Source organism: Symphalangus syndactylus, chromosome 5 (genome assembly GCF_028878055.3).
Source record: "Symphalangus syndactylus isolate Jambi chromosome 5, NHGRI_mSymSyn1-v2.1_pri, whole genome shotgun sequence".
NCBI lineage: Eukaryota > Metazoa > Chordata > Mammalia > Primates > Hylobatidae > Symphalangus > Symphalangus syndactylus.
In genome coordinates, this window is record NC_072427.2 from 132672056 (window position 1) to 132692858 (window position 20803).

Genomic DNA, 20803 nt, shown 5'->3' on the forward strand with positions numbered 1-20803 from the left:
TTTAAACTTTAACAATTCATATTCAACTATTTTTTTAAATCATAACAGATGAGATATATTGTAAAATCTCTATTCCAAATATTTAACACATTGCATATATGTTAATTGTTCTTGCCACATTTCAAACCCTGGACTGAAAAGAAATCTTCCATTTTCATATGTATATTTGACCTGGGAGGTGCTATTAATCAGCAAGAGTTTAGCTCTATAATGTTCTTTTAGAAGATGTTAAGTCTATATATTTGCTTATGTGCAATTTTAGAAGTGACAGCTATTTATTTTTGAGTGAGGACTTTATCACTGAGGGTGAAAAAGGATTACAACTTTTTCCTTATGCCTACTCAAACTCTTGGGGTGAACTAAACAATCTCATTGGTCACGTTTTAATAAAATACTTAAAAATCTCAGTTACCTGACTTGGATTATATGAATGTATCAAATTATCACATGTACCCTCAAAATATATACATCTAATGTATATCAATAAAATATATTAAAAATAAGTAAAATTTATTTATATTCATTTATGCCATAACTCTCCTTTCTCTGTTTTATATACTGGTGTTTGATATGAGATTACACTTGGAAAAAAGGATAATACTTATAAAAATAATTTTAAACAGTTTCACAAAAACAGTATTAAATGGTATGCATGCTCTTATCACTCTCCATTCAGATAATGACAGTGTAAAAAGTTCACAAATTATCTTTAGGAATCAGTATGTTTTATCATACAGTATTTAAGAAAGATATTTCAGTTGTAATCTTAATGTTTTTTTTTTTTTTAATTTAAAATGCCTTTTGTGCCCAGCTTTCCTATGAAGTTTAATGAAGTTGGTGATTTGGGGAGAAGAAATGTAGGGAGGATGAACAGGGGGAGAGTAAGGGTAGAGAGAGGATGGTGGACATAACTTATTTTGCACTGTCTTCACAATAAGGTAGAAATATCTCCATCTCCTAATCCATGCCTGAAGTAAAGGAAAATAGTTGGATCAAACCATACACTGTCATATGCTGCTGGCTCCTGGGTAAGTGACTGTATATGGCATCATCTCTCTCTCCTGTGCCTTTATACAGATTGCCTGGGCACACAAAAGGGAGACCTGTAGCAAGATCCCAGTTAAAATAAAAATGAAAGATCCAGCAATCCCGCTTCTGGGCATGTATCCAAAGGAAATGAAATCAGCATGTTGAAGAGATGTCTGTACTCCAGTGTTGATTGCAGCATTATTTACGATAACCAAGTCATGGAATCAACCTTATTGTCCATCAGTAGATGAATGCATACAGAAAATCTGAGATATATATATACACACACACACACACGCACACACACACGCAATGGAATACTTTTCAGACTTGAAAAAAAAATCCTGTTATTTGTGAAAACATGGATAAACCTGAAGGATATTCTGTTAAGTGAAATAAGCAAGGCACAGAAAGACAAATACCATGTGATCTCATTTACCTGTGGAATCTAAGACAGTCAAACTCATGGAAGTAGAGAGTAGAATAGTGATTACCAGGGTAGAAGGCAAGGGGGAAAGAGGAGATATTGGTCAAATAATAATATTTAAAAATAGAAAATTAAACTTTGAGCAAACTAAAAGGATCCCGAAGAACCAGCTTATACCTACCAGCAACCATAACTCCTACTAAATATCTTTTACTCTCTAAATAACAAATATTTAAGATTCAGCAAGTAAATCGTGTTAATTTATTTATCAAAAAGAAGGCATTTGTCATCTGTCTTTTCCAAAATATTTCAGAATATCCATATGCTTCAACTCTTGGTTCTGTTGTCTTTTGAAAAGATACTTTTAACTTTTTTCAAATAATCTCCACCCATTTTTGGTATGTATTTTGCAAATAGACAGTTACTGTTATGATTATGACTACAATGAGGGTATTCATTTATTTTGTTTTTATGCTGATAAGATTTAAATTCCTATTTTTTTCCTCTCAAGCAAATGAAACGAGTGAATGAATGTGAATTTTATCTATATTACTAATGAGCCTTTCTTTCTAATTCTTTGGATTGTGCAAGCATGCCAAATTCATTTTGGATTTTAAAAATTTGTTTTATGTATAGTCACTATTATGAAATATATTAAATATGTACAAGAGATCTATATTAATAGTATTTTACATGTCATTTTCTGCATTTGTTCAATTTTACTGTTCCTTGTTTTTAAGATTTTCTGATAAAGCATTGATTAGCAGGGACATAATCTCTGCCTTCAAGGAGTTTACTGGTCAGTAAATGGTTTGGGGCAATAAATCTTGATAGATATTTTTGTCAGTGCCTAATGCACTGAATCCAAATACTCCAGATGGCAGTTAGACAGTGGACTAGTAGTCAATGAGAGAAGTTGTGTTTTTAGCAATTTGGGGAAAGTAACCTATTACTGAAAAGTTGCAAGAATTTACCACCTCTAGGAATTAATGAAATAAACTAGCTTAGCATTTAAATAAACTGTTTGTAGAATTTCTGTACTCCTCACACTGAAAAGTACTTGTTCAAGGTATTTTTATGGGTATCTTCATATAAAAACACGATTGATTTAACACTATTGATTCTAACCATAGCATAAAAGCTATGTCGTCCAAATACAATTATACTGTTTTTTTCCCCAAAATAGCAATAATTAATTAGTACAAGTTAAAATATCTGTTATCCTACCAGACCTTTTCTGGCCCCATAGTGGGCCATTAGAGATGAGCAGAAAGAATGCCTGTTAATGAACTGCCAGCCCACTGCCCAGTAGTGATTTGGTGCACATAATAATAAATTATAAGAAAAACTACTGATTAGACTTGAATAAGTGAGATACAATTCAAGCTTATATTGTTGGTGGTGGAGAACATCACACTTTTCATAATTTTTTAAAAGTGTTTTAATGAGCCACACTGTAGGGGAAGTTCATGATTGAATGGATCTAGTCATTCAGGGAAATCCTCTCTGTGTGATTTAATACTTCCTTTGTCAAGAAGGAGATAAAGAAATAAAAGAAAAACACAGTATATGTGTTTTGGCTTTCTTAAAAGGATAAATGATGAATATACACAAATGAGAATAGATGATAGGTGAGATTACTTACATACTTATGAAGACTTCATATAAATTGTATTATCATCCTGTTCCTCTGTTTGTCTTTTCTTTTCCCCAGTTAATTGGCAATTTTTATGTGCCCAGTATGCTATGAACTTGAAATTATTTTTTCCATCTTCATTTCACAACTGTTATTGCAATTCAAGTTCTTACGATCAGAATTACCACTGTTAAATGTTGATAATTTCATAGCTGATATTTCTGTCTTATCAATATTCTAGCTAAAAAACATCATATATATTGCTCTCAGTCAGTGGCTTTCTCTTACTACATATTCAATTAGAACTCTTTTGCTTATGTTTCAAAAGCTTCCATAAGGTGAATGTAGCCTACAAAACTAACGTTATTTTCCTCTAACATGGCTATGTATGCATTGTGCTTTCTACCACTCACTGTTCCACACCAATCTCTGTATTTCTCTTGCAGCAACTAGCTCATTCCTGCTCTCATGCCTTTCTTTTAATTGTACTCCCTTCCTGGAATGCCATCTCCTTTTTCTACGTCCACCTTAACTCCGTCTCTTCTACGAAAACATACCTGAACGCACTGATGCATTTCTTCTCTCTTAACACCTTCAACAGTGACATACAGTTGCAGTATACTTATAGTCTGATTGTTTTCTGTTTATCAGTCTTGACATACGGCAGAAACTATGTTTGTACACTTTGTCTCTCCTCTGCTATACCAATAACAGTCCAGAGTCAGCACATATATGTTGCCTAGTTTCTTACTTTGTATATTTAATCCATTAATAATTATAACTATTTTTTTTGATCAGGCATTCTCTACCATGTGCTATCCTAAGTGTTTTGTACACATCATGTGATTCATTTCTCACAGTACCCTTATAAGGTCAATTTCATTTATCCCTGAATTTACAGATTAAGGAATGTGGCTCAGAGAAGTTGCCCAAGGTCACATGGCTTAGAGCTGCAATTAGAATTCAGTTCTGCCTTGTCCAAAGCTCTTGCTTTTTAAGTTTTCCACTAGAAGTAGAAATCATGATCTTTCAAGGAGCTTAAAATGTTGAAGAGACAAAAATCCAGGTTATGGAGCAATTTGAGACAAAAATGAGAGTTGCTTATATTTATATACATGTATGTAAAAACATATTTATGAACTTTGAGTACCAGGAAGACACGAAGTAATCAATGATAGATTCTAACCTAATCATTTGTAATTGTTTCCTTAAAAACTCATTGTCTAAAGGAGGTATAGGTATGAGGGTAGTGAAAGAGAATGAGAATGCAATGTTTTAAGCAATAGAAAGACTGGAAAGCTCTGAGGAGTTGTGAAGTTTTAGAGATCACATCCAATCCCTAACACATTAGTTTCAAGGTAAGTGTCAAGTTATTCTGTTATTCTGCGAGGCTAAGATACTGTGAGTCTAGTTAAACTAATGAAATGAGTGTTCTCTTTCAGCTCAGCATTTTTTTTTTTTTTGTTTTGTTTTTTGAGACGAGGTCTCACTATGTTGCCCAGGCTGGTCTCAAACTCCTGGGCTCAAGCGGTCCTCCTGTCTCTGCCTCCCAAAGTGCTGAGATTACAGCTGTGAGCCACCACACCTGGCTCAGCTCAGCCTTTTATGTTTAGTGTCATCAGTTTGTTTAGTGTCATCAATTTGTTTAGTGTCATCTGTTTGTTTTCGATGTTTTAGACAACTTCACTATCATAAAAATACATTCATCATAATATACCTTATGTTTAACTTTGGGTTTTATCTGTTATTATTTAAAGAAAGATGTTAACCAGATTTTCACTTTAAAACATACAGGCATACATACGTACAAACATAAGTGGATTATATAGTTCTCCAGATGCTTGTTATTTCAGGTGGCCGTCCAGTAGTCACTAGATTTCATGCCCCTTTCCCCTCTACAAGGTCAACCAGTGGTCCTGTGACTGTAGACGTCACTCAGGACAGACACCTGCTATTAGGCTTGATTTTGCTTCAAGAATGTTTAATAAAAGAAGGAAACTGTTCATCATTTCTTGGCTTATTTGTTTTAAAATCATTCACTACACATATTTTAATGGATACAAAAAGGAGCATAATTTTTTTAAAGTGTGAATTAAAATAAGTCACAGTAGCATTTTAAAAAAATTATCCACTCTTACATATGTAGCCAGATAGAAGAATTATTGTCAGCTTCTTTAATTTTACTGATATTTCCTATTAACTTGTAAATGGCCAAGTTAGAATGCAAGAGTATTAAAATTCCTGATTGATCTTATCTGAGCAGACTCAAAGTATGTTAAATTCTCTAAGACGGGGTTCATTTTTGCTTTTGTGTTAGAATATAACTTTTAGGAAAACATATCTATGGCACAAAATGTGTTGAAATAGATATTTCCTGGCCTTACTTCAAAACCTTGGTGAACCAGGAAAATCTGATATGCTTGGTGGAAAATGCAGTGATGTGGGAATAGTGGAAAACTGATCACAGTTGGAGAAGAGTAATTCTAAAATTTGTCCTCTTACACAGAAGCCAAATATGAGAAAGGGTTTATGGGCAATTTGGGGGAGTGAAGAGCAACCTAATGTTAGCCATCCTCGAACTGAATAGCAGGCTTATGAAATTCTCATCATAAATTACATTAAGTCTCTGTATTCTGTAGAAATACCAGCAAGGCAAATGATATTATACTGTTATTATAGAAATATTAGCATATTCAGCTGGGTCTATCTCTTTTACAAATGTTTCTTCCCTTTCAACTCAAAAGCATTTCTTTTAGGACAGTTTAACTCAGATACACCTTAATTCTATATTTAAAAGGGTAAAAGTATATTTATTTGGATGATGAAAGAATATGTATAACTTTTATTTCCAAATATGTGTATTCTCCTTCCTTTAAATCCTTTAATTCAATAAACTATTTTAGAGTTTTTATACTTGTATTTTTAATAGTAGTTCTTATATTTCTTTGGAAATTATGACTGTCTCTGGTCCCTAACATTTAAATATTGAATCACATTTAATGGCTACTTGGTTAAGCTATTTAAATATCTAAATAACACAAATAACCAATAATTTTGTCAGTAATATGAAGAATCAAAGTTAAATTTTGAATAACTGTTTTGTTCACATTTTCTTTACTCACAGATATTGTAATGTTCCATGTCATTAGTAATTATAAAATAATTTCATTTTTAGTGTATAACAAATCAGTAACAGGAATTTTTATCCTCCAGTAATAATATCCAGTGAAATCATTTTTAAAGACAGGAATACAATATGAAGTTCATAAAATGTAATATAGTTATCTAGTTAATTTGTGAAAATACATATAGTTTTTAAATTCAATATTAGTACACGCATTCTACTGGTCAGAGTTTTAATCTGTAAAGTGATATCCTAGGATAATTGGTTATTTTCTTAAAGACTTTATGAGTAGTTTAGAATGATGCCAGAAAGAAGTGCCTTTTAAATTGCAGGATATAATGCATAGATTTTTAAGACAGATAGGAGAAATGGATCAATTCTGATCATTTTTCTTTAAATAGTAAACTCTCAAGTCTTCCTTTTTGAAGTGAATTATCCTTTTAATGTTTATGTAATTGAAGACAATCATTTTTATTCTTTCCAGTTGGCTGGGGTAAGAAAAGATGTAATTATTCTAACACATAAAACCCTTGTGAGACAATTATTCATATAAAAATATTTTTCTGGTTTTTTAGTTTTCTCTGGGATATATTTTACGTTACTTTGCATAAAAATAAGCCATAATTTTTATCGATAACTTTAATGTATTTTTATTTAGGTTATAGTATCTGGAGACTTATGTATGTGTATTTTCACATAAATGTGTGCTGTCTTCAGTTTTCATTATTTTATTTAGAGAGAGACACTGCTAATCAGGATCTGTGGCTTATTGTGAGCAATTTTGTCGTTTGGAATTTCTCTTTCAGAAAAAAAATCAAGATAATCCAGATAACTATTTCACAGTACTTCTCCTTGAGAGCTTTTTTTCTTGCTTCATTGTAGAAATTCTAGCTTGCACTGTAAACGCTATCCATGGAATCTCAAGACAAATGAGAAATAAGAAACTGGGATATGTGTGTGTGTGTAAAATTTATTTAATATTAAATATACGATTAAATATTTAGTAATTTAAATATATGATATATTTATTTAATAATTATTTTCTCATGTAGTTATTTAAAATTTTAACAAAGTGTGAAAGGAAGATGAAAAGAGTAATTAAATATTTGATGTAATATTTGAATTTAAGGCAACTTCCTTGTTTTAGGATAATCCATCATACGGCTATCATTATCAAAGTAAAATGTTTCTTTTATTAATTACTTGGACAATTTTTATTGCTTATTTAATAAGAATAAGTAATGGCTTAGTGGAAGAATATGTGTTTTAGGCAGTATTCTTTAAAACTTTAATCCTCAAGATAATTGGAGATTTGTCTGTGTTTATATATCATGAAGTAAAGTGAACTTCTGGCAACTATCCAGTTAATTTTTATCAATGTAGGTAGACTGACCAGACAGTGTTCTTCAAGTACTTTTTTTCCATTGCCTTTCAGTGCCTTTTCTGTACTTCTACCCACCTAACACTCAGAAAAATTGTTTCGGGTGCCCATTTCAAGAAATCAAAGAAAGAGGCTTACAGGGCTTGAACCAATATGGATAGTAGAAAATCACTGTGTATATGAAGCATTCTTTTGTAACACACTGTGTAAATTTAAAGTAGAATATAAAGAGCTCTTAACTAGATAATATGTTATACTTGCCTTCAATAGACATTGGAATCAAGTAAATATGGATGGCTCTTATTTGCTTTGAGTCCTTGGACATACTGAAGGTGAGAACACTTATATGTAGTATCTGTCATTTCTCCCCTAAAAAGTAATGAAATCTGAGGTGACAGCTTCTTTCTTTAAATATTCCAGTGCACTAAACAAAATGCTCATAGGAAAAATACCACATCTGAATATATGTACTTTCTGAAAGGTACGTTTATTTTATTACTCATAGTATTCTTTCTCCCTCTCTCTCTCTCTTTTTCTTCTGTAGCAGTTATATGCTGCCCAGCTAGCTGCAATGCAGGTATCTCCAGGAGGGAAGCTGCCAGGCATACCCCAAGGCAACCTTGGTGCTGCTGTATCTCCTACCAGCATTCACACAGACAAGAGCACAAACAGCCCACCACCCAAAAGCAAGGTACCCTTTTGAAGAAGCCACTGTCTTGCCACTTAGCTTCATTTTTCATTCAATGGTATTTATTAAATGGCTATTATATGCCAGCAGCTAGCTTAAACTCTGGGTGTACAAGGAGGTAAGAATCAAGTAAGGGCAACAGGTGTGCATGTAAACTTATCTGCATACATTTAATCATTCATTTATTCATTTATTCAATATTCATATATCGATAACTATAGTAGAAAATGTGAGTGATAAAAAAGATTATCAGATGGGTATCTTGTACCCAAGGAGCTTACAGTCTGATTATGTAGATATTTATAAAATAGCCAAATAGCCATACTCTATGATACAAAATAAATTTTATAAAAAGTTATAGATAAAGCACATTGGAAGTTATATTGGGAGGCAGAGATCATCTTCAGTGAGAGATCCCAGCAGCAGTTTGCCAGAGAAGGGACAAATGAAATAGATCTTAAAATACAAGTAGAATTAGGACCTACAGAAGGTGTTTTAAAAATATCAGTGACAGTTATATTGTGGTACGGTGTAGATATAATTTTAGAAAAATCACCCACCCAATGAGATTATCATGTAAGGAAATGAAGATAATAGTAGTGTTAGAAGTAAGGCAATTTAGAAGTAGTTTTGGTTTTTAAGCTAAGAAAACATTAGAACACATGGAAAAGGATAAGGGAAAAGTCAAATAATGTATGTTTCTTGGCCTAAAAGGAGAGAAAAATTGATTTTAAATTTGTATTTGTATTAAGATCTTGCTTAAATGATATTGGATAAATATATTAAGCTTTCCAGGAAAGAAGAAAGAAGAGTGATCATAAAGCAATATTCCTTGAGATTATTCGGGGAAACAACCACAAATAATTTGATTCTATTAGAAAATGTTAAATAGAAGGCTGACACAGTTAGTTTACCAGCAATATATATATACATATTTATATATATTTATTTTGCTGAACTATGTGGAAAATTGCTTCTGTTCTCCATCCCATGAATGCCATGTTGACACGTCTAAAGCAAAACAGGGTAAGAATAGTCACAATCGTTGAAATACACAGAGAAAAGGATTAGAAAATATTAAAAGAGAAAAATCCAAGAATCCTCAAAAAATCTTTCTTTAGTACCCTGGTGGCTCTGTCAGGATGTCTTTCAGAGTTACTGTATACTCCAGAGAGTGAATCAGTAAGGAGAAGGGATCAATCAATCATTTGGAAAAGGGCGCTCCAGCCTCCATCTTCTAGAATTCCCCAGTCCTTTTCCATATTATTAAAAGGCAAATATTTTGGGGAATATAACTTAACCTGGACAAGGACCTTAGACCATGCTTTTTCAACAATATGTAGAAATATTTAATGAAAATTATTGCACACACTACATTGATAGTAGGAGTATACATATGCCACTTTTAAGATCTATTTCAGTTGTTTAATGGACCATGCATCTTCTGTGCTTAATGTATATCTAAGGCCTGGTCTGCTTTTCTTTATAATCACAACAGCATATAAGTTTTTAAAACTTGATAATAATTTTAACATTTATTAAACACATTTAATTTTAAAGTAGTGATAATTTCAGTGTTTCTGTGGACCAGCAGTTTTCATGTATTACCTGTAAAGAAAAATGTACTTTGGATAAAATAAATAGCTGTAGCAGCATAGTCATTGTCACACACAGATACATCTGTGAGGTATTATTCTCTGTTTTTCCCTTGATTTACTGATGTGATTTCACATCATGTTTCATAATGAGGCTTTACATCAGGACATTTTGCTTTATGATTTTAGGATATGTAGCTCACTTTTAAATGGCTGATGGATTTTTTTCTTACACCTACAATCACTTTTTATCGTTGATACCTTCTCATCAGATTACTTATACAAATCATCATGAAGCTTTTGATGTCAGTCAGCCTCATCCATTTATGCATCTACTCATTTGTCCATTCACTCGTTTATCCATTCAAATGTTTATTGAGCAGTTGCTACAATGATTTTTTTTAGGTAACCATGGAAAATGCTAAAGTAACTGAAGGTTTGCTTTGCTAAGATTAAGAAATTGCTTTATGAACTATATAGTTCTATACTTTCATAGAACCTTATAGACTTTGTGCAAAAGAGAATGATTATTTCAGTAGTGTCAGAAATCTGCCACATCCTGCGGTGTTATATATCTCTGTTTATAATACAAATGAAAAGGTAGATTGTGTTTCTATAGCCATGATGATACATTATTTAAAAATATAGTTCTTCTTTGAAATTCAATGACTTTTTGAAAGTGAGCCTTTATGAATTTTCTATCATATAAAGTTTAAGAAAACTTTATATGGTTTATAGTGGGTGTCGTACTTCTTTCCATCCACAATTATTGTAAAATACACAAAGGTTTAACTAAGAATAAAGTGCCTCTTTTCAAGTAACAACGATTTAATAAAAATATGTGCTTTCTTTGCTCAGTGCCCTCTGGCATACTGTCCACAACCACTCTTATTGTCAGAAAAGATTTCTTCAGTGTGTTTATGTTTTAGCTCAGCAGTAAAATGTAGTGGGTTAAAAAGTAAAGCCACACCAATAAGTAATACTGGTGTCACTTTAATGAAGAACATGGCCAAAAAAATACAACCTATAGTCAATAAAGAGGACCCATTACAATACATGAATTTACTTTCTTGTAGCCTGGAATTGACATTTATACATAGCATAATAAACATTTTGACTTCACAAAGCTATTTTATTCATGTATAATAGCCATCATTTATTATCATATTTATGTTTTTAGGCAATCAATTATGAATGTCTTGGGGGTATTTTCTGTGTGTTTTATTGGCGAATGTTCATGCCTATGTTACCATAAAATAGAGTTATTTTATTAAAGGGTTTTGTGTTGTCTACATACCTACCTGGCATAAACCAAATTGATGGTTTAAGTTAAAAGTACATTTGCTGTTTGGAACAATGGAATCATAAGTCACATCCAGGTGATGATGTGAGGATAATGATCTTATTGATAGCTGTCAAAAATTAACCATGTTCTCTGAGTTGTATTCCCTGCCTTTCTTCCTGGGTGTGCCTTTGCCTTTGACTCAGAACTCTAGAGAAGGACACAAACAAAACTTATTTGCAATTTGCAAAAAATGGAAGGGGGGAATCGAAAGGAGGGGGCTCCAAAAGACTGTAAAATTGTACAGCATGAGTCCTCTGATGCATGCTGTTTTCAATCTGCTGTGTGCCAGTTGGAGGCTTGGGGAGTGTGTGTGCGAGAGAGAAAGGATAATGCTGAGAAATGATAGAGTGGCTGTGACCTCCAAGCTCAGCCTGGAAATCCAAGACATTGATTTCACTTAGCATTCCTGCTGAGAAATCTGGCGGAGTTCAGTTGTAATAAAAGAACAAGATTCTGTTCTAATGGTAATGGCGTATGACAGACATATCACTTTGTCTGTCCTCAGCACCAGAGAGAGGAGAATTGGAGAAAGGTCACCTGACCTGCCTGTGGTGTTATACGAGTGCTGTACTGAGCTTTGAACTGCCGCCCAGGAGCATAATTATTTAAAATATTAAATGATAAAGAAACCTTTAGAGGACTCACAGTGAACCTCTGAAAACGGCACACTGGAATTGTGTTCTGTAAATGTGAAAACACAAAAAGAAATCTGGTCTGTTCAAAATCTGCGTTCAAGAACATGCATATTGTTGCTTGTTGAGTTACAGGTCCTTGAACTTACCGTTTGTGGACTGTTTGCATTAATGCCTGACATATTGTCATGAGTTACTTTTTCTTTTCTCAATGCCTTGGTTTTATTAGTCCCAAGCCAAATACATATATATATATATATTTTCCCCACCATGGTCTATCTTGCCAAAGACTGGATGATACAGAATTAAGAGCATTGACAGATTTTTAAAATTTCTCAGCTGTTACAATAAAATATTTCTAAATAGTTGTACACTTGTCTCTTTAGCAATTATTTAATTTGTTCCCTTTTGGATCTTACTCCAGGACTATTTTTTTCATTGACCCACAAAAGCGAGTATGTTTAGCTCCTCACAGATATTATTCTAGCTCTTGTGTGTCCTAACAGCTAAGTTTATGGCTAAATGTTGGCAAATAAGTCTGAGTGAAAGTATAAAACCTTGAACTTTTATGACAAGAGATCCTGTTTAATGAAAATTATAAAAATAATTCTACCTTCTCACATTAAAGAAAATTATTTAATTGAGGTATTGTTAAGCAGTATTGACGTTTGAATCACATATACAATAACATTGCTTTGAATCTGCTTATAGCCTTAACAAATGTTTTAATTATTTGCTTGTAGTTTAACTTTCTGCTGCAGAATGAACCAATATGCAATGTATTCAGCAACTTTCATTTTTGCACCACATATTTATTTAAATGAATTTCCACATACTTTCATGTAGTCTTTTAAGAGACTAGATGACCTTTGCTTTGTTATAGTAATTGATCTTTCGATACATTTGTTTTCTAAGAATAAATTATTTCTTTTAAATTTAATGGAATCAGTATCAGGCTTAAAACAGTTACTTTAGGAGGAAGAGTATTTAGACTCAGTTTCACACACAGCTCATATAATTGTTAGTTATGAATAGGCTTATAGTTCTATGTTATCCAGAAGTCCTCAAATGTTATAGGTGTGCTAAACATCCAAACTTCACACTGTAAGTGTTCTGCCATTGTGAAAGTAGCTACCTCTTGGGAAAATCCTGAGAGCAACTTGTAAATACTATTAAACCTCCCTTGGTGTTGGACGGAAACTTACATATTGCCTGCAGCAGCCAAGAACGGTCAGTTTAAAAAGCTGATGACAAGAGAGAATTCCTGGGTGCTTTTCTTTTAACCTTGCCATGACCCTAGTCATATCCCAAGTCACAGTTGTGTTTCTATCAATGGCAAGAGCACACAGATTGTCCGAATCAATTTTTTGTTCTTTTCGAATACTTCTGACAGCGATGTTCCCATTTGCTCAGCAGTAGCACCTGGGAGTATGACAAGGAAAAGAAATGTTTCTCCGACAAGCCAGAAATGGCCATAACCAGCTGACCAGACACAATCAGAATTTTTGAGCTGCACTATCCTTATAATATTGCTTCAAATTCAGAAGCAAAAACTGGAACTTTATTGTTATCTGATCCTCTTTCAAAGGCGTAGTAAAGATTTTGCCCGATGTGGTACCATGTGTTTCTGTTAGTAATATCAGCAGTGCTGATGGCTCCTATTAGGGAACCTATTTTTTTTGCTGAAATGGTACCAGCCACATAGTTTCATGCTATCAAGTAAACATTATTTCAATACACACTGATCTGCAGGGTAGAATTTTGTAGTTTAATACTATGAGTCACAATTTGTGGTACACATACACACCAGATTACTTAGCAATATGCTAGCAGTACGAGAAATCAGAGGATAATCAAGATTCATCTTGATTGCGGATTAGTTCTCACAGGAGATTTGGGAGATGAAAGCATTTTTGGTAATTTGAGACAATGTTTTATAATGCCAAGTGGGGGAAAAGGCAGAATACAAACCGCACATACAGCATAATCACAACCAAGTCTACCTACCACTGACACAAACTATAAAACATTATTTTTAATATTGTGACAAAAAACATCTGTTAAAGCGCAAGAGTGGCCAGGTGCGGTGGCTCACGTCTGTAATCCCAGCACTCTGGGAGGCCGAGGTGGGCAGATCACGAGGTCAGGAGATCGACACCTTCCTGGCTAACACGTTGAAACCCCATCTCTACTAAAAAATACAAAAAGTTAGCCGGGCGCAGTGGCGGGCACCTGTAGTCCCAGCTACTCGGGAGGCTGAGGCAGGAGAATGGCATGAACCCGGGAGGCGGAGCTTGCAGTGAGCCGAGATTGTGCCACTGCACTCCAGCCTGGGCAACAGAGTGAGACTCTCTCTCAAAAAAAAAAAAAAAAAAAAAAAAAAAAAGATAAAGCACAAGACATCAAAGAGACTTCATGAGTTTGAAATGGACTAGGAAATGCTAAGGCACCCACAGGAATATTTCCATGGTGAAAAGTTCAGAAAGCACTGCTCAGTATAACTATAACCTCATTCAATAGTTTTCACATTTCATCTGACCATGAGAAATTTTGAGTAATAGTTTCTAGAGGTGTTATTTCCAATATGTAAAAGTTTTAGAATACTACTATTTGACTTACTCTGAGAGCTTTTCAGGTCAAAATCTCAAATCATGACTTACTACACAGGGCTAAAACTGACCTGTGAATGTAGTATTTCTAAGTAATTCACAGTGCTGAAATAGTATTAATAAAAGAGGAGCTGCCATTTATCTCTATATATTAGCATCAAATCACTGATCCATTCTGAAACTGTTGGGCCTGGTACTTTTGTAGATTCCATTTATCCCACAAGTTCAGGACAGAAAGGGGTATTAGCCTCAGCTAATTATAACCGCATTTAAGTTGACCATTTTCTAGTCTTAACAGTATCTGGCATATCACTTAAATGCTAGAATCTCCTTAATAAATTGCTCTGTATTCTTTGTTAAATAGCTGTTGAAAACCTCTTTCTCTCCTTTATTTCAGTGTCTGCGAAATAACTATTTTGTTAGCCTTTGAGATGTAATATGGATGTGTCATATATTCAAGAGGTGAATTCATCTAAGAAGAATCACCCCATAGAGTTAAACTGCAAATGCAGCCCATTATCATTATCATCACTTCCTGGGTGGGACATATTTACAGTGGATATAACATAGTCGCCCTGTCATTTTAAATAAAATCGTTTTCTTTTTGTGGTTCTGTGTTGCTACATGGAAATAAGTTAAATGAAATGTTATCAACAGAACCCCTGTGATGAGCCTCCTCCTCTCCTTTTCATCTTTATTCAGTTGATGGAAATCTCAAACAGCTAGGTACTTAAACAGAGGCTTTTCTGAGCTCTGTGGTATTAAATGTCCAAATAGATCATTAGGTGAAATATTCTTATGACGCAGAAAGTTGCGGGTTGGTCACATTTTTACCATAAAAACAATAAAAATTATAACAGAGGCTGGTTGTAATCTCAGCGTTAAATGAAAAAAGCAAAATATGCAGAATGATTTAGGTCCTTAGAATTTTACCAGCCTGGGCTGTGTATCCCAGTATACTGATTTTGTTTTGACAGAAACATGTCTCATGCACACAGCATGATGAGCCATGTCAAAGCTTTTTAATAATGCAAACCATGGGGAAAGAAGAGGGTGTGGAGCATGTGCAGACTCAGGAGGATCCACAGAATCAGACTTCTTAAGGGAAACTTGCACTGTAAAGTAGGTGCAACCCAAAGTAGATTCACCATCTAAAAATCTGTGTGTTCGAAACATTGTAATCAAAAACAGCAGGTAGTTAAAACCTAAGTCGTTTAGGGAAATAAAAACAGAACAATAAAAAAGGATGTCTGGATATAGGAGTATCTGATAAAACCTCAATGAATGTCATAGCTGAAAATGCTAAGTCATTATTGTGTCAGACTGAGAAAGCAAAAGTACGTTTCTGTAGTCACTCTTTTTTGGGGGGAATCATTTATAATTTTGACTAAAGCATACTTTAAAACAGTTGAAATCTTTTATTTTTTATGTTAAATTATTGATCATTGCCTCCTTGGGAGCTGTCAATAATCAACTCCTTTTTATCACTTTAGCCGTCACCTGTACTGGAACTGTTTGATTTGAGACTTGATACGTGAAACTAAGGAGGACTATTCTTAATGTCAGAGCTGGTTCCCTCTCTGTATTAAATATATGTTGCTTACACATTCTTACTTATTCATAAAAGAAGAAGAATTTTAGCGGTCTCTCTTACAGAGATGCTCCAAAGTATAAATTTGTTTGTAAAATGACAACAAAATTACTGATGTCTTTAGGTTGATGGAAAATAGTATATATGCAAAATTATTCAATAGATTTTATCTAGATTTTCTACTAGAGAAAATAAAGAATACTAATAGTATTTTTAAACATTACAAAATGGAGAGCAGAAAGAAAACAATATACTGACTAAACAGAGGTAGACATGAGGGTTGGAAAATAGACATGTAATATTCTAAACTGAAGATAACTTAAAAACCCGAAGTACTCAAAAGTTGTATTTGTTTGATAAAATGTATAAGACATTTTATTTATAGAGGTATGGAAGCTTAAGTTGGAAGCCCAGAAGGTATTCAGTCCAAGACACAATAACCCAGTCTCAAGGTCACTTTGCTTCTGCCCAGAGTCTCACAATGTCAAGGAGTCCACCAGTTAATGCGATAGCATTGTCTTATTCAGAATAAGTCTTTTTTGTTATTTTCTTCATTTTTATGGATTTAGGAGTACAAGTACAGTTGTGTTACAAGGATATATTGCTTAGTGGTGAGGCCTAGGCTTTTAGTGTGCTCATTATTGGAATAGTGTACATTGTACCCAACAGGTAGTATTTCACAATAAGCCTTAATATCACAATGTTCTTATTTAAAGCGAACTGAAAGCATCTTTCCAGGACTTTTTTCTTGTGGTTTCACTGAATAACAATTACATTAGTCAGTTCTCTTTCAGTGGCAAGTGATAGAAAATGGAAGTACATTTGGTCACAATTTTTTTTTTTTTTTTTTTTGAGAAAGAGTCTCACTCTGCTGCCCAGGCTGGAGTGCAGTGGCACAATCTGGGCTCACTGCAAGCTCTGCCTCCCGGGTTCACGCCATTCTCCTGCCTCAGCCTCTCAAGCAGCTGGGACAACAGGCGCCACCACGCCCAGCTAATTTTTTTGTGCTTTTAGTAGAGACGGGGTTTCACCGTGTTAGCCAGGATGGTCTCGATCTTCTGACCTCATGATCCACCCACCTTGGCCTCCCAAAGTGCTGGGATTACAGGCGTGAGCCACCGTGTCCGGCCCACAATTTTTTTTTAAAGAAGTTCTTCTGATTTCATGTGTGGTTTAATCAGGATCCCAAACAATATCTTACAGAGTTGATTTGTATTTCCTAGCTCTGCTCTCTTTTCATTCTTAAAAGGTTGGTCCCTTTTCAGTGTTCTATAGCACCCTATGTTTACATCTACCATTCACTGATTCAACAAATATTATTTCTATCATGTATCAAGTTTAGTTCAAGCCAGTAGAACTACAGCTGTAAACAAAACAGTAGTACTCTTAGAATTTCACAGTGTAATGGGGAGAAGCAAACTATGAGCAATTAAACAAATGGATAATTTTGTGCATGGTAAGTGATATGAAGAAAATAAAACATGGTCAAAGATAGTGTGCTGGGGACAAGAAAGGGAGTCTTCCTGGGAGAGAGCTTTAAGGGAAGCCCTCTGTGAAATCGTGAAAAGGAGGACACCTGTAAAGGTCTAAGGAAAGGTTATTCTAAACAGGAGGGGAAGTAATTGCAAAGACTCTAATATGTGAATGAGATTAGTGAATTCAAGGTTCAGAGAAAAGGCTGGGGTAGCTGAAGTGCAGTGAACGTGAAGGAGAATGATAAGGAGTCAGGTTGGGAAATGAGAAAGACCAGCTCCTACAGGATTTTTTCATGTTCAGGACTCTGAATTATATTCTAAATATATTCATTTTTAAAGATAAGTGATATATTTTCTATCTGTCACACTGCTTATCAAGCTATTGTTATTATGTACTCATTGTCTTCTTCTCTTAGGTACTATGTCTTTGTACCAAAGGAATTTTTTTATCTCCTTTGCCAATTAATTAATTAATTAATTAATATTTTAAGCGCTTCTACAGCACTTCCTTAGAAACATACTGGAATTTGAGCCCTAATGACATATCCTGGATGTTGCTGTTGGAGAGACATAATTCCACAAATATTTGTTAATTGCCTGTGGTGTGTTGGAGTCCTGGGACCTGAGGATAGTGGTCAACAGTGTAGACAGATACGTGTGCTCATGTAGCACAGTGTATAAAGCGAGGGATATGAAGAAGAATGTAGATAGAGACAATCAGATATAGTTTAAGAAGGGCAGCAAGTACGGACCAGGAGTGTATATTCAACCCAGATTATTTCCTGTTTTTTTTTTTTCCAGATTCATTTCATCAGCATGTTTTCACTGGCAATATAGGAAAACATATACAATTGATAGTACCTGTCACCACCTATGTGAAGCAAATTACAAAGTCAACTTTTTAGATGATATTTTGGCACTAACACTATAACATGAGTATTGATTTTAAAATAGTCACCTTAAAAAACTATAATTGCTATATAATTAAAAACTTAAAAAACTTAAAAACCCTTAAAAAACTATAATTGCTATATAATTGCTCATAAGAGTTTTGGAGCTCCTGTTTTACTTACTGTCTTTTAAGTAGGTAAACACTTAACACATAAGAAAAAACACCCAAATTTCTGATTAGTATGGCTTTTGCTTTCATATATTTTTAAATCCCACTTCTCTCTCTCTCTCTCTCTCCTTTTTTCTCTTCCTTCTTCTCTACCTCTTTCCAGTTAGTATATGCTTTTTAAAAGTCACACCTCCTGTCATACAAACATGCAATGCCACCTGCTTAACAAAGAAAAACACCAAAAACTTCTACAGAGGTTTTATAAAATGTATTTAAATAATGTTATTTTCTTGGTAAAAAAAAAATTATATTATTTATTTAAACATGTACTTTCTTAAAGCACTTAATATTCAGTTTATATTAGTGAGATTGATTATATGCAAAGATCTAATACATCAGTTTTATTGCATTATATTTCATAAAATGAGATTCCTTTTAGTTTTACCTGTTTTCACATTCACTAATGTACATACAATATGGTAGTGGCATTAATTGCACAAAGTTAATGTAAGGAGCAATAGAGATTATTTTAATCCAGAGCCTGTCCAAAATATTATAAGAAAATGAGGTTCTCCATCATTATTCATGTGGTTTCTCATCACTGCTAATAATCAGCTGAAGAACCCAGTCATTCTTAATTATGGTTTTTAAAACAAAGACCAGAAATTGTATGACTTATTAGTATTAAATGTGGGAGAAAAAGTCTTCAACGGATGCAGTGGTATAATTTACGTTAACTGAATTGTTTAGAGTCTGTGTAATACAATCAGGGGAATTTGTAGGCACATATTCCTTGTCTTATGTATTGTAAAGTTGGAGAACCAGTAAGAAACATGGACTACCTATTTGAAATTTAGAAAAACTATTTTTTTACAGAAACAGAGTAATTTTTTTTTTTTTTTTTTTTTGAGACGGAGTCTAACTCCATTGCCCAGGCTGGAGTGCAGTGGCACAATCTCAGCTCACTGCAACCTCTGCCTCCCAGGTTCAAGCAATTCTCCTGTCTCAGCCTCCCGAGTAGCTGAGACTACAGGCGCCTGCCACCACACCCAGCTGATTTTTATATTTTTAGTAGAGATGGGGTTTCACTGTGTTGGTCAGGCTGATCTCCAACTCCTGACCTCGGGTGATCCACACACCTCGGCTTCCCAATGTGCTGGGATTACAGGCATGAGCCACCGCCACAGCCCAGGGTAATTTTATATCTCTTATTTAAGTTGAATATATATTTGAAATTTTATCTATACTGAAATAAGAATTTTGCTCATTGAAATCTTCAGCTTATCCATATTAAATTTGAAACATGCACTCTCAGTGGTTCAGAATTATTGAATATTGCTAAGAAACTGATTATCAGACCGCTGCTTGAAAAATAAAAGTTTCTAAATATCAAGAATAGGTAGGAATTTCTCTAAACCCAAGTCATATACCAGGTTGTAATGGGAAGAACGTGCTCCTTTTCTAGTCCTGAATCTCCTTGTAGATAGTATCTTTTGATGCTTCTTAGAATTACACACTTCGCCTTGTGAGCTGCAGGACTTAAAATGCAATATCCCACAGCTTTTAGCAGTTGCATTTTCAAATGTGAACTAGCTGATTCCATTGGGTGACGTTTTCAGAATGCAACAGTTTAAGAAATATGTTTTATCATTTTGGTTTTTAAAAAGATGAGGATCAGAGATCTAAATTTATAGAAAATTAAGAGAATTTTCCTTTTTCGGGTCTTATCAGAATAATATGAAAGAAAAAATGTATACTCAAATAGATAAAAATGTATTTTCTCTCAAATTTTTTGCCAATACCAAAAAAGTCTAATAACCTCACATTTTCACGAAACCACAAATTATATTTTCTTAAAGCTCTGTTGTAGTGCTTTGCAAGGCCAATTGCCAGCATTGGTATTCTGTGGGAGACTTTCATTTAACTTGAACCTTTAAAGAACCAAGCAATCTTATTTTTTTGTACTTTATTATATAATTTGAGCTGTTATGATTTGCTTTACAATTGTGATGACTTTTGGCTGTGTAGATATTTCATAAATAGGAGAAAAATAAATTGAGACCAGAAATAGAAAGGATGAAATACTACAAAAATTCTTCTCTTGTGGTATTTCCAGTAGCACTTAAAATAACATAAGAAAAAAAAATACTGTTGTGAAGCATGTTTTAAGAAGCGTTATGACAGCAACAGGAATGTCTTTAAATAGGTACA

The 20803-nt window shown here is 33.9% G+C and overlaps 1 protein-coding gene and 1 long non-coding RNA gene across 6 annotated transcripts in view; one reads left to right on the plus strand and one right to left on the minus strand.

Annotated features, from left to right (window-relative positions):
• The window catches only part of SOX5 (SRY-box transcription factor 5), a 435827-nt gene that overhangs the window by 352645 nt on the left and 62379 nt on the right, over nucleotides 1–20803 (plus strand). For all 5 annotated transcript variants that reach the window (XM_063639617.1, XM_055280372.2, XM_055280373.2 and 2 more), the window contains one exon: nucleotides 8142–8288. In XM_063639617.1, coding sequence (XP_063495687.1) covers nucleotides 8142–8288 — 147 coding nt within the window. The remainder of the gene's footprint in view (nucleotides 1–8141; nucleotides 8289–20803) is intronic.
• The window catches only part of LOC129483251 (uncharacterized), a 28354-nt gene that overhangs the window by 6414 nt on the left and 1137 nt on the right, over nucleotides 1–20803 (minus strand). The window lies entirely within an intron of this gene.